The sequence below is a fragment of the Cyprinodon tularosa genome, unplaced genomic scaffold, assembly GCF_016077235.1.
Source record: "Cyprinodon tularosa strain WSP-4 unplaced genomic scaffold, ASM1607723v1 ctg98, whole genome shotgun sequence".
NCBI classification, from domain to species: domain Eukaryota; kingdom Metazoa; phylum Chordata; class Actinopteri; order Cyprinodontiformes; family Cyprinodontidae; genus Cyprinodon; species Cyprinodon tularosa.
This window is the reverse complement of record NW_024039762.1, coordinates 2460657-2474640: the sequence shown is the minus strand read 5'-3', so window position 1 is coordinate 2474640 and position 13984 is coordinate 2460657. Positions and strand designations below refer to the sequence as shown.

Below are 13984 nucleotides of genomic sequence, written 5' to 3'. Positions count from 1 at the left end.
GCAGCCTTATTTTTGAGGGACAGGTCCAGCGCACTGGAAAAATGAACTAGAAATAATTAAATTAAGCTTATTTACCCTTAATTTGGGTAGGTAAATGAGATAGTTTGCCTATGGAATTAATATTCTTACTCTTAAAATAAGATAATTCGATAATATGCACTTGAAATAAGACACTTCAATTGTGTTTTCTTATTTTAAATGTAAATTTTCTGGTTCCATTGGCAAAATTTCTCTTTAACCTCCTCAATCCAGGAACAAATGCACATATTTTAAGAAATTTAATTTATCTAGATTACGATTTTTTCCAGTGTGTATCATCCGTAGCATTGGGTATACCGTGATTCATTGCAAGTCCAAGCAAACCTGCTGCTTTGTGTTTAGAGGAAAAAGGTAAATGGCACCGAACTGTGGTGAATATTGTAAGTGAAGTTCAAGATAATACAAGTATGTCAATATTTCCATTTGAAATAAATGAAAATAGTTGTTTTAAACGTTTTTTTTTTTATGTTTGGTTTATTGAAAGGTTTTTATCTGCCCTTGTGCAAATGGGTGTGGCTGGCATTTAGGCACAGATTTCAATATCTGTTCAGGTGGTGGATTACAAATCTGATATTCGCATCAATGATACTGCTGCTGAAGCTTCTCAAAAATTTTAATTAGCAAACTAAAAAGTAGTGAGAAGTTTGGCATCCATTCTTTGCCTGCTCTGTGTATCAACTACCACAGTTGCTAGGCGACAGAGCATACGCTGAGCAAAGGGCAGTGGAGTTCGTAGAAGGCTGGACCTGTTTGAGTCCATAGCCAAACTCTTCCAGCCTCTTTATTTTCCCGGCCCTCGAAGGCCCCAGTCTTGGTAGACCAGGTCCCTGAAGGACGTAGTAAAATTGAGCACACCCTGAGGTCCAAGGTCAACCCAATCCTCCACCAGGAGGTTTTGGAGGACTTCTGGCCCCCTGCTGCTGACCAATTTTATGGAGATGCAGATTTAATTTTCCATTTAAATCCGGGTCTTTGTATCCACACAGTGCCAAAGCTACAAGTACCTAGTTTAAGATCCATGGTTTCGCTGATTGGTCAGCAAAGTCGCCTAAACTTAATACAATAGAAAGTCTATGGAGTAATGTAAAGACGACAATGTGATTCGTCAGGCCTAACAATACAGAAGAACTGCTGACCACGATCAGAGAACAGGTTGCTCTCTGATCTATACTGCCAAGGTTTTAAAACCATGGACACCACACTGCTGTAGTATTCTAGGAAAAAAAAGCCCCAACTTAGAGTGCTGTACGTGCTCATACTGTTTATGTTCACACTTTTCAGGTTTCTAACTTTTCTGGAAGTCCTTTATTTTCTGTTGGTCGATTTAAAAAATCTGTGTATAATATATGAATATAATGTAAATGTTTCTCTCTTTTAATTAAATTATTGAAAAAAAATGAACTTTTCACTAAATTCTAATTATATATCCAGCAAATGTAAACATCTCTATGTGTCATGTTTTTGGCCTTATGGCTGGCTTGATTGCTCATTTCATTCACCTGTCTAACTCGGCCCTGTTTCTAATCACTGCTAATATGATCCACCTGTTCCTGCTTCTACTGCCCCTGTCTGATATGTTTGCCTGGCCTGTGTTTGGACTCCTGTTGGATTCTTCTGTGGACTGAAACTGATCTACCTCTTGACTTCGCCCTGTAGATGATCCAGCCTTCCTTTTTCTGCTGGGTCTGATCTCCTGTCAGTTCTGCAGCCTTCTGCCTTCCGTGTCTGGAACTCTCTGGCGGTTCGGTGCATCTTGTCAGCCAACCAGCTGGAATCATCCTTGTTCTCTGGGCACGGACTGAACTGTCAAACCAGGTTAGTGACTCCCATGTTCATAATCGGATTTTCGTGGCCACTAACCCGTGTTTCCCTCCTATAGACGTTCTTGTGATAGACGCTCTAGCCATTGCTTCTGCAGACCTGCTTGTTTTCAGAGGTGTCAAGTAACAAAGTACAAATATTTTTTTACTGCACTTAGGTACACTTTTTAGGTATCTATACTTTACTCTATTACTTTTCTTCCTACTGCTGACTTCTACTCATTACATTTTGACACAAGTATCTGTACTTTCTATTCCTTACATTTTTAAAACAAACATTACTCATTAATCTTGGCTTCGGTTTAATGTTTATAACTATTTATTTCACGTCATTTGCAACATCCACTGCAGATCATTGGCACCATCCACATCTAGTGAAAACTACTGTAATCGGATGAATCATATAACGCAAACACGAATTGTCTATGCCATGCTACAATGTCGGATTCAGAAAAAGATGAGAAATGTCTAAAAGGTCGGACACAGGTGAGAGCGTATCGGGAGACGGAGACCAACAAGACCTCCCTCATCCTTGGCCCTATCTCAAAGAATTTTTCGAAATAGTCAAAACATTTTGTTTTCAGTTCATATAGTGGTATCTGGCTGTTGTTTTAAAGGTTATTTTATAGTTTTATACTTTAGGTAGTTTTTGGGACACATACCTTTTCACTTTTACTTGAGTAAAAAGGTCAAGCTGATACTTTAACTTTTAAAGTGTTTTTAAACTGCATACTTCTACTAAAGTAACAAATGTGTGTACTTTTGGCACCACTGCTTGTTTAAAACAAACACTTTAAGTTTAACACTGCCTGCCTTGCCTGAAATCTGGGTCCTACTTTCTGAGCCTTGACACTATGAACAATAAAACAGACAATAAGCCTTAACACATGGTTCTTAATATTTTACATTTTGTCCTTTTTTTTCTCCTGAATGTGTTTTAAGGGTGATTCTAAGACGCCAAGTGTTTTAATATCTATCTGTGTGGTATGTTTACATATTGAACCGGATGTCTCGACAAAATTTCGCTATGAACTCATAGTGACAATGAAGTTTTTTCATTCTTGTTTGGAATCGTCCCTTTTTTAAGATGTATCACCGCCCCAATCTCAGAACTTTTGCAGCTTCTAAGTTGTTTAGATTTCCTTTCTTTTTTTGAGTTCCTTTTCTCTCCCTTTTGCCTGCCAATGAAGGCTGACCATGCCCCCATTATATGATAAGAGGTCTTCTCTTGCAACAGTGTGAGCAGTCTTACACATGTAGGGAAAAAGCTAGAATTTGGCTTCAACTTTTCTACTTGCTTCATGGCCAAAATAACAACAATATAAGCAAACCCACAACAAAGCTGGTTCTTATAGCTTTCTTTCAATGACCACTGTCCATTAACCACACTTTCTCATATGCCAGATTTTTGGAACGGGTAGGGGATAACTGAAACCTGATCCTTATAAATCTTGGTAATTTCTAAAAGATACTGTATAACCTTTACAAAGTAAGATTGTTCATCTCGGCAAAACCCTTTAATGTAGGATAATCAGAGTGAACATGATGTTTTGGAATAAAGATAAAAGATAAAACCCTTGATAAATTTCTCTAAAAGAAACAAAGCAAAAATAAAGAAGCTCTAAATCAGCAGATATTTCCGCCTCCTCCAACTCTTTCTTTACACATCAAGGGACAATTCTCAGAATACCGCACTGACACCTCTGTGCAGGTTTAGCACGATGCAGAGGAAACAACAAAACCTAGAGTTAATGTTACCAGAAATGTGCTCTGCTGGAGGATTTGTCGCAAAAAAAGTGTGCAGAGCAAGTTGGCAGGATGACAATGAAACCTTGATGCACAGCTCAGCAACACACACTTAACTGAAGAACAGAGACTCAGGCGACCATTGTGGTAAGTCCCTCAATATTTCAATTTCCAAACCTTTAGCTGGCATTTGTAACACTTTTTTCTCAGTTACTTCATACACCTTAAAAGAATAGTGTAGTTCAGGGTTATGCATGCGCAAGTGGTGGAGCTGCCTACTTGTGCATGTGTATGCTTATGTGTGCGGGAGTAAGCAAAGGCAGCCACAGGAAGTGAGGGTCGACATAAGTGTCAAAGCAGGTGGTTCAGGGTATGTTGATAGTGAAAGAAAAATGTTTGCATTGTGGTTTATATGATCACATGATTTTGATTATGGTCACAGCAGTAGGAAGTTTATTTCACACATGTACTGTGTCACACAGTAATTTCAACTCATTCAGAGAAGACTGAAGCAGTAAAGGGCTTAATAGAAATACCAAATTCTTATATTAGTTCCAGTGAATTTCTTTCAGATTCAAAAAAACTCTTTACTCAAAAAGGTTTTCAACACAGGCCTTTCCAACATGACTCATTTGATAATGATTGTATCTGACGTTCAGCTTAAAGGGCATAAAAATCCCTGATATGCTTCTAAATTCCCTCACAGTATCTCTTTTTGATCATTTTCATATGTAGAAAATGTTGAGTGTAAATCTTGCAGCGTCCAGTCCTCGCGGTGGTGAGGTGGAACGTGGTGTTCCTCAACAACAAGAGACATGCTGTGACTGCTGGTTGTTGCTTGAAGATTTCTAGGAGGAATTTATTTTTTAAAGACAAGAGCAAAGCAAATTGGTTTAATATATTTTTCTACATCACAGGACGGATGTATTCGGAGTCAAATGATCCAATGGGAAAGTAAGTAGGGATCTGAAAAATTATATCTGGATATTCAGTAGGCATTGGTTTTCAGTAAAGAAAAATGAGCAAAAAAATACATATTTTTTTATATATATTCAAGATTTTTTAAACAAACTAACCTAATATGATAAAATGCAATTAAAATGTACATTGGCTCAGATCCTCATCTATGTTTTATTCTACATTTGAATATGTAAAGTAGACTGTTGGGAAGATGTTAAGCCAAATGGCTCCAACATCTTCCAACTGTTTTTTTTTTTTACTTTTTTTTTATGTTTTCTGATAAAGCGTTACTAATATAAACATGTATCCAATTACACAGAGAAAGTGGGTGAGTTAACAGATGCTTGGTGGCAGGAAATGGAAAGTGTTGCGCACTAAAAATTGTTTTTCACTGAAAACGATTAATAAATTTTAAATTCTGAATTACCTGTTCCTAAAGTTTAATTGGTGTATTGGTTATAAAGGTGTATTTACAGTTTAAATAAGAAGTTTCTATAGCGAAAAATCAGAAATTCAGTTAATCAAGATTTTGTAGTAAAACTGCTGTAGAGATGTGGTTGGCGCCCTGTAGACAGTTTTTCTGAGTACGCTTTCATGTTGCACCAAAATCTTTTAGATCCCTATAGAAACTGCATTATGTAAAAACATAGCTGAACTCAAAATGTTGCAGCTGCATGTTCCATCAGCAACAGTTTCAACCAAAATGTTTTTGATTTAAATCAATATGAAGGACATTTTTAATTTAACCAAATGGAAGGTTTAACGCATGAAAGGTTTATGGTTACGCCCCAACATCCTATTCAAATCTGAGCCTCGACTTTGACATTACCTCTTCAAAAACTGGAGTTTCTTCAAGAAGCCATTAAGAGGTGGACATATTAGTGCGGTTTGGATGGGCAGCCTCTAGAATAACCCAAAGAATAAGAAGTCACAGTTTCTCTCAATAAGGATTGTCTGGTAGAGAGCATAACTAATGGTTACCACAAGTGGTCCAGAACCTGAAGCAACAAAGCAGCCCCACAGTACCACACTGATTGAGATATAATCATTTATCTTACAAACTAGAGCAGCACAAACAAAGGTTTTAACTGCACAATCTACCCTAACGAAGCATTAAAAAAGTAGAGAAGATAACGGTAAACTAGCCAGTGAGGGAAGTAGCATCCTTTTCAGAATATTTTCTATGAAGTTATTAGCTCAAAAATGTGATGAAGATAAAGTCTGGCAAATGTGATTCCTTTGACCTATTTTGATTCAGCAGTGATTCTCATTTAGAACACTCAGCCCTTCTGTCCATCATCTTTACTGTTGAACCATATGCATTGACTTGAACCTGGAAAAGTCAGGCCTTCAGTGCTCTAGATGTTGTCCCAGGTCCTTTAGCCCTCCTACATGAGTCATCAGTTGGCTCATAGAGTAAAAAATTTGATTTTCTTTTTCTACTTGGGGCATTCCTGGAAACCATCACACTTGTTCTGTGAGGTTTTTCTTTCATTTGTGTACACTATGCTTTGCTGGGTTTTCATTCACTGAAAAACCAAAGTCTTTATAACCCTCTCCAGGTTCAATATCAGTCTTTTCTTTCTTATAATCTGAAATTTCTCCATATTTCAACAAAATCTGTTGATGCTTGAAGCCTGTCACTTCATGTTGTCAGATAGGTTTTATTTAAATGATTACTTGATTTTCCAGGGTGGACATTAATCAGATAAGGGTGTGACTAGTTGCATCAAAGTTACCCTTAAAGGGGAATTTAGTTTTTTTTTTACATTTGGTCTTTGATTTTAGGTTATTACATCATGTTCTACTCACCCATATAAGTTTTGTGTCATTTGGAGCTGTACTGAAGATATTCCGTTAGGTTATATCCAGGTAATGTCTTCCTATGGGCAAACGAGTTGAAGGCAAGAACTAAACTGTTCATAATTTATTCTTTATGGTACACCAGCATTCAAAACATGTAGGCGAATCACTGTCCCCCAGACATCCGCGGTTGTATTTTTTAGAATTATATCTTTTAAAAACAAAGCGGCGCATGTATGACGTCATCCGCGCGCTGGACTGGAGTAAAAAAAAATAAAAAAATACTTTATTAAACGAATGTACACTACACCAGGTGGCTACACTCTACCCCTTCTATTCATTCGGCTAGCTAATCTGAATCGTTCAATTCCATTTGGAGAGCGAGATCATCTGTGGTAGTAGCACTAGACATCTTCCAGGCATGTGAGTAAAACTAGCAGCAGTTCAGTGGACAGCAAGAACGAACGGTAGCCGGTGCGCGCGGATGACGTCATACAGGCGCCGCTTAGTTTTTAAAAAAAAGAAATATTAAAAATATAGCCGCGGATGTCTGGGGGACAGTGATATAAATGCTGGCATACCATAAGGAATAAATTATGAACAGTTTAGTTTGTGCCCTCAAGTCGTTGCCCATAGGAAGACATTACTTGGATATAACAAAACCGAATATCTTCAGAATGGCTCCAAATGACACAAAACTAATAGTGAGTAGTAGTGAGTAGAACATGATGTGATAACATAAATTAAGGGCCCAATGTAAAAAAAACGGCGTTCCCCTTTAAACAAAACATTTGTTAAATCTAGAAAAATATTTTTTCTTAAAACAAGTGCATTTTTTCGAGAAATTGAAGAGGTAAGTGAGACACTTTGCCAATGGAACAAGACAAATTCCATTCGAAATAAGAAAAAAAAAAACTACAGCTTCAATCTCCTATTTCAAGTGCATAGTATCTACTTATCTTGTCTTAATGGTAAAAAATACTCATTCAATTGGCAGATCATCTTATTTACTGACTCAAATTAAGGGTAAATTTACTTGATTTAAGAAATGTTAACTTATTCCTAGATCATTTTTGCAGTTCTGAAACTTTTAATTTTCACAAAGAGCAAATATAGAAAATAGCTGCATAGGGGTAAACACTTCAACAAAATACTTATTCTTTCCTGTATTTCAAAAGAGTGTGATTAGGTTTTATCGTTCATTGTATAATTATTCTGTACTTGGAAAAATGTTATTGTTCTGTTATTTTACACTACAGCTAAAAATTGTCATCTTTCTTAAACAGCAAAATGACCGGAACGGAGGACTATGGAAATTACACCTATAATTTTGATCTTGACCCTGAGAGCTGTGAAGCCAGTCGAGTCTTCAGCAATGGATCCACTTTATTTGATGTTATTTACTACGTGCTCTTCTGCCTGGGTCTATTCGGTAATACATACATTTCAAAGACATATTTTGTTTACTTAATCTGAATTTAACTATAAACAGTCTATATATAAAATGCTGATTTAAAAACTTGTATTTATACTTGATATACTTGTATAAATGTATTTTTCAAAAGTTTACAAGCCAAAACAAAGACAAAAAAGATTTAATTCTCTGTTATTAAGAAGCTATTCTATTACTATTAATTTCACAGGAAACGTGATTGTACTCTGGGTTCTTGTCCATCACACAAAGAAAAGGACGATGACGGATGTGTTCCTCCTTAATTTGGTCCTGTCTGACCTTTTAACGGCTGTGTCTCTGCCTGCCTGGGTCCATAGTTCCCAGAGCCTTCCATCCTGTAAAGTTGTTACAGGAATCTATCAGGTAAGATTCATTTTCTAGGATTTTGAAATAGAGAAAATTTCAAAATCCTCGAATTGCAGACCTTTATCTGGTTGCAAGCAGCCTATCAGTTAATACGTAAACACACATAAAAAAAAAACTGCGTATAAATGAAAGCAAGTTTAAGCAATTCTGGCTAACTTTCTCTTCTACCTTGTTCTCACTGACTTTCCCATTTTCCTCTGACCAGTTGGGTTTCTACAGTGGGACGTTCTTTGTGACCTTGATGAGCGTGGACCGCTACTTTGCCATCGTCCGCGCCGTGGCAGCAATGCGAACACGAAGGCTTCGCTACGGAGTCATGGCCAGCATCACCATCTGGGTCATATCTATGATCATAGCAACACCGCAGGTGATCTTTGCCCAGTTGGAGGAAGAAGACGAGGACAATAACAGCTTCCATTGCCATCCTGTCTACCCAGAGGACACCTATCAGTCCTGGAAAATGGGACGAAACTTCACGGAGAACACTGTGGGCCTTTTTATCTGCCTTCCAGTCATGATTTTTTGCTACGTTAAGATCCTCATAGTGGTCTCTAAATCCAGGAATTCTAAAAGAGATAAAGCAATCAAGCTGATTTTCACAGTGGTGTGCCTGTTTGTACTGTGCTGGGTCCCCTACAACATAGTAGTTTTCCTGCAGACTCTGCAGTTGATGGAGTTTATAGACCCCTGCCAGGCCCAAAAGGCCATCGGCTCAGCCATGCCCTTTGCTGAGATAATCGCTCTGTCTCACTGCTGCATTAACCCAGTCATCTATGCATTCATTGGGGAGAAGTTCAGGAAGACATTGACCAAAGTCCTTTCAAAGTATTTCAGTCGGAATTACCGGAGCGCAGGGGTTTCCATTAGCCACACCACAGACACACGTGACAGCTCCAACACACCTCTATGATCAGATTATTGAAATTGGGTCATGTGTGTAATGAACAGCTAGATATGTCATGTTCCTTTGACTCACTGGAGTGAGAGACTAAAGAGATCAAGTTTGTTATCTGTCTGAGAGAGCACGTTGGCAGTGGTTGTGGTGAAAGGGAGGGGAGGGGCGTCGCAAACGCGGTTTAGGTCTGCAAAAACTTTAGAGCAAGCTTTTCCTTTTCCCCTACAAGGTGATGACTCATTTGCAAAGTGCACAAGAAATACCTGAAACATTTCTTTTCATTCTTTTTGCTTGACATTTACAGTAAAGTCAAAAGACAAGTCAAAAAAATAAAATTCTCCTTGATTTAGGATGTGGAGGAATATAGATTATATTGAATAATGATGATTTTTGTCCTCTAGTGTAAATAGAGTGTTGTTTATCAATACAACATTTTAGATTTTGCATTTGTGTTTTTATTTTCTTTGTCAGCTTCGTATTCAATAAACATCATATGTTTAATCATCAGTGGTCTTGACTTTCTAAAACTCTTTTGCTATTTAACATCTCACACCTATAAGTTCTCAGTTTCAAATCTGACAATAGAGAAAGATAATCTCAGTTAAAAACAAATTGCATTTATCAATTTAGTTTAATAAGGATGAAATTCATCCAAGCCAACCTTGCCATACATAATAATGTAATTGCCTACTTAACAGCTGCTATCGAGACCCTACAAAAACTCACAATGAATTTTTAAGAGAATCTTTGTTGAGAGATTTCTGTCTACTCCAAGAAACATGCTTTTCTTTAGCCTTAATAAATAAGCTTTACTTAAACGATAATGAACATTTTTTCCCCAGTTTTATATTTTAGGCAAAAAAAACAAAAAAAAATTGAAATCATAAAGCCAGCAAGAGTTCTCAGGGACTCAGGGAGAATAAAATAAGCAGTTCTTTTGCTCATTGGGGCCCTTTCATTTTTATTGAGTCTGTTATATATTAGTATTTGGTAAATGGCCTGTACTTATATAGCGTTTTTTCAAGTCAGAAGTCTTGACCAAAGCGGTTTACACTACATTCAGGCATTCACCCATTCACCCACACACTCACACACTGATGGTGGCAAGCTACATTGTAGCCACAGCTGCCCTGGGGCTCACTGACAGAAGCGAGGCTGCCGTACACTGGCGCCACCGGGCCCTCTGACCACCATCAGTAGACAATGCAGGTGAAGTGTCTTGTCCAAGGACACAACGGCACTGAAAGTCGGAGCTGGGGCTTGAACCATCAATCCTTCAATTTCAGGGCAAACCCCTACATCTGGCGCCACTGTCGCCCTGTTCCAGAACCAGTGTCAAAAATCCGTGTTCAACAGTCCTACCTCGCACCCTCTGAGGAAATGGAGATGAGACTGCATCAAATCCAAGCTTACAGTTCAGTTGGGCTGCCACCCAGCTCACACTGGGAATCTCTGCGTGGGGGGCAAGAACATCAGCTGCAAATTCAACTCAACTCAAGACTTCTAATTCTGGGATGGGTGTGACTGCAAATCAACTGATATCACTAGGAAGTCTGGGTTTCAAAAAAAAACTGACCGTTGAAATATGTCTCTGAAACATTTCACCTGTTCGAAGCCTTTGTCTGCCTATTACGCTAATCCTATGGATGGTTATGAGTTCAGAATCATGCATGTCACCTATAGGAATAGGCCTGGTCACCTAAAGTTTGGTCTCACCACTTCCTCAGAGAGGAGCATGGGAAATGCAGTTCAGCAGGTATTTAAAGGGGAAATCGTTCTCTTTTTCATCTTAAATCATTGTAGATCGTTCTTTTTTAACAACCTTTAATGTATTAATTTTTGTTTTTTCTTTTTAAACTTTTAAATTAAATAAAATCTGTAATACAATGAATTTACACAATTATTTATCTGAGCTCCTGTTAGTTTTAACAAAAGATTACTTACTTTTAAAAGAAAACTAACATTTTAGGATCTGGTTAACCTCTCCTGCCCTAAACTGATATATGTCCCTGTACGTGTAAGCTGTCAGGCATGTTTTAGTTGAGGGGGGGAAATGTAGAGAAGGGGCAGAATCCGCTTGATCTTCATTCAGAACATCAGACAAGACAGTGGTCAACACATGGAAAAAGAACCACAGTGATGAGAGGATTTCTAAGTTCAGGATAATCGAGTCGTCTAGGCGCCTGATTCAGAGTTGTTCATGCCCAGTATCTCTCCTGCTTTGTACTTTCCACCACCCTTCCTGTCTTCTCCATCTTGACCTTTTGACATATAAAGGGGCACTGACAGCTGCCAATCACAGATGTCAGTGGAACGATCTGGTATGGTTTCCTTCTCAACAGGGTGTACGCCCACAGCTACGTCTTTTTCAGATAAGTTGCTTTTGATGCGGTCTCCTCTAGGTACTTCACTGGTTCGGGTCATTCTTACAATATGTTACTACTGATTGTCAATAAGATTATGGGGTTTCAGAGGACTGAGGGGCACTGGTAGACACATCCAGTGGGTTGAACAGTTCGGTGGTGCCATTTACACCTTGGCTATTTGCCGGACTCTCTACAGGACATGTATCAAGGATTGGAGTGTACGGGAAATCTTGGTCTTTGGACGGGAGTTCACTGGGCTGTACTGGGTTCTCATGAGCTGTGGAGGCTTACACAGTTGAGGGTTCTCGTAACCAATAAATCTGTAATACAATGAATTTACAAATTTTTTTTATCTGAGCTCCTGTTAGTTTTAACAGATGATTGCTTACTTTTACAAGAAAACTTACATTTTAAGATCTGGTTACATAAAAGTTTAGTCAAAATTAAGCATCAACTCAAATTGAACCAACATGGGGTTCATCTAAAGTAGCTTTCACCAGCTGTCTCACCTCAGCTTAATTGCTGTCACCTAGCAACCATCTGTGAAGCCAAGGGAGTCTGAACTAATTTTTTTCCAACATCTTTATCTCTCTCTCTCTCTCTCTCTCTCTCTCTCTCTCTCTCTCTCTCTCTCTCTCTTAAACATTTAAACCATCCAAACATTAACATTTAAATATTATATATGTGTTTAACCTCCACCCAGTAGTTAAACCCAGCAGTAAGTAGAACATAATGTACCAAGAATCTGGCGCCTTCTTTAGGAGAGCGCAGGGAAGACCACCTCCTCAACACATTTGCTGATTTTGAAGCAGCTTTCAAAGAGTCGTGAATTGGGACAGTTGTGGTTACAGCGCTGTGACGGAATTGGTACTAGTTCAAAAGAGGGGTATCCCCCACTTATCTTTTACTGAGGGTGTACATATCGGCTACTGAGGAATTACTTTTGAACAGTCCAATGAAAGCAGAGGTTTTTAAATAATGAAGGATAATTTAACATATCAGTTACCATACTCCAATAGCTTTTTTCAGTATCAGTACTGATTATTACCAATTATTTTTCCAATGTCATTTTACATTTACTAACTATATTTGAACACATATTAATGTACTTTTAATTTTTTAACTTCTCCTAACTGGTCTGTTACTTCTCTCCATAACAATATTCACATATTGTGATGTAATGGCAGCAGGAAAAATCAAGAATGCATAAAGTTCAATTAAAGTTAAAGCACAGTTCTTTTTATAGAAAACACTAGCAAAATGGAGAAATAGTGGGGAAAACATTGCAAATGATGGGCCAGATTCTGAAAGTCATTTCTCATCCATTCCTCCTTTTTTATTTACTCTTATGCTTCAGGCTCTATTTCAATTTAAATGCTTCTAGCTACTTATATTTAAAATTATGTATTACACCTCTTTATAAAAGATATTTGCAGACGCATACTGCAAGGCTTTTTCTCTCTTTTTACATGCGTGTGCACAACACTGCAGTAATTTTAACTTGTTGCCAAATGGGGCAAATGTCAGCAGAACTCTAGAACTTGCGCCATGGTCCTTTAAAGCAACACATGTGTTACTTTTAGCCTCTAGGGGCACTAGACCTGTAACTTCCAGGTTTATTGTGCCTGATAGCAACTGATAAAACACGTTTATGAAATTAAACTCTGTTTTTGATATCTGAGAGCAGACCATTTTGGCCCAGCAGATTGAGAAATCATAGAGTTACTTGTAAAGTAACACTCTAGATTAAATCAACATCAGAGAACCAAAAATATGTCTGTTGAGGTACAGTAAGTGTCATGATGACCACCTTAAATCTGATCCTGATTCCATCCAAATGTGATGCAAATTTTGAGTGCTCGTTTAAACATTCGATAAACAATAAGGAGAGAAGAATTAGATGTCTTTCCATGCATTGGAGTGAATTAGCAAGGCCATGTAAAGCATAATATGCTTACATTAAAATATGACATTAAATCTGCTACATTCTACTCTTCTTTCACTCTCTAGCTTTGCATAATTTACTGTTATTTTAGCTTTTAACTTTATGTTTTCTCCTTGTTTGTTGTTTCTCATCTATATCTGGCCTGGCATTCTTTTTGACTTTTCTGGAAGCTAGCTTCTGCTGCCCCCCTCTCTAGTCTGTTCCCACTGGCTGAAAAGCAGGTTTAAACCTGAAAACAATCAGCTTTTATTGGCAGTGGGAACAGCTCACTGACATGTGTCTACCCGTGTCAAATGACTCGGCTCTGATCAGCATGCTGTGGGAACACCAGACCCGGGTTGGCCATCTAAATTAGGTGACACTATTGAACGCAACGTACAGATATCAACACACACCAGCCACGTCTGATCTGACAAGCCGAAACAACTCTGTTTACATTAGTTAAACATGGCACAGCACTGGTAAGAGAGGTTCGAAAAGATAAAAGAGTGAAACAATAAAGCACACTAACTACGCCCGGGCTTCCTTGAATGTTGCTCTCAATTTTTACATTAGTGATTTATATCGTACTGGTGAGAGCATCAAAATGTG

The 13984-nt window shown here is 38.1% G+C and overlaps 1 protein-coding gene across 1 annotated transcript; it reads left to right on the top strand.

Moving 5' to 3' along the window:
* Positions 1 to 1633: 1633 nt before the first annotated feature.
* si:cabz01093077.1 (C-C chemokine receptor type 8) lies at positions 1634 to 9589 on the top strand. Its single transcript, XM_038275916.1, has 5 exons — positions 1634 to 1854; positions 3571 to 4559; positions 7655 to 7800; positions 8012 to 8184; positions 8393 to 9589. Exons 2-5 carry the CDS (start codon positions 4528 to 4530, stop codon positions 9095 to 9097), a joined length of 1056 nt encoding a protein of 351 aa, XP_038131844.1. The 5' UTR covers positions 1634 to 1854; positions 3571 to 4527; the 3' UTR covers positions 9098 to 9589.
* The last annotated feature ends 4395 nt before the right edge of the window (positions 9590 to 13984 follow it).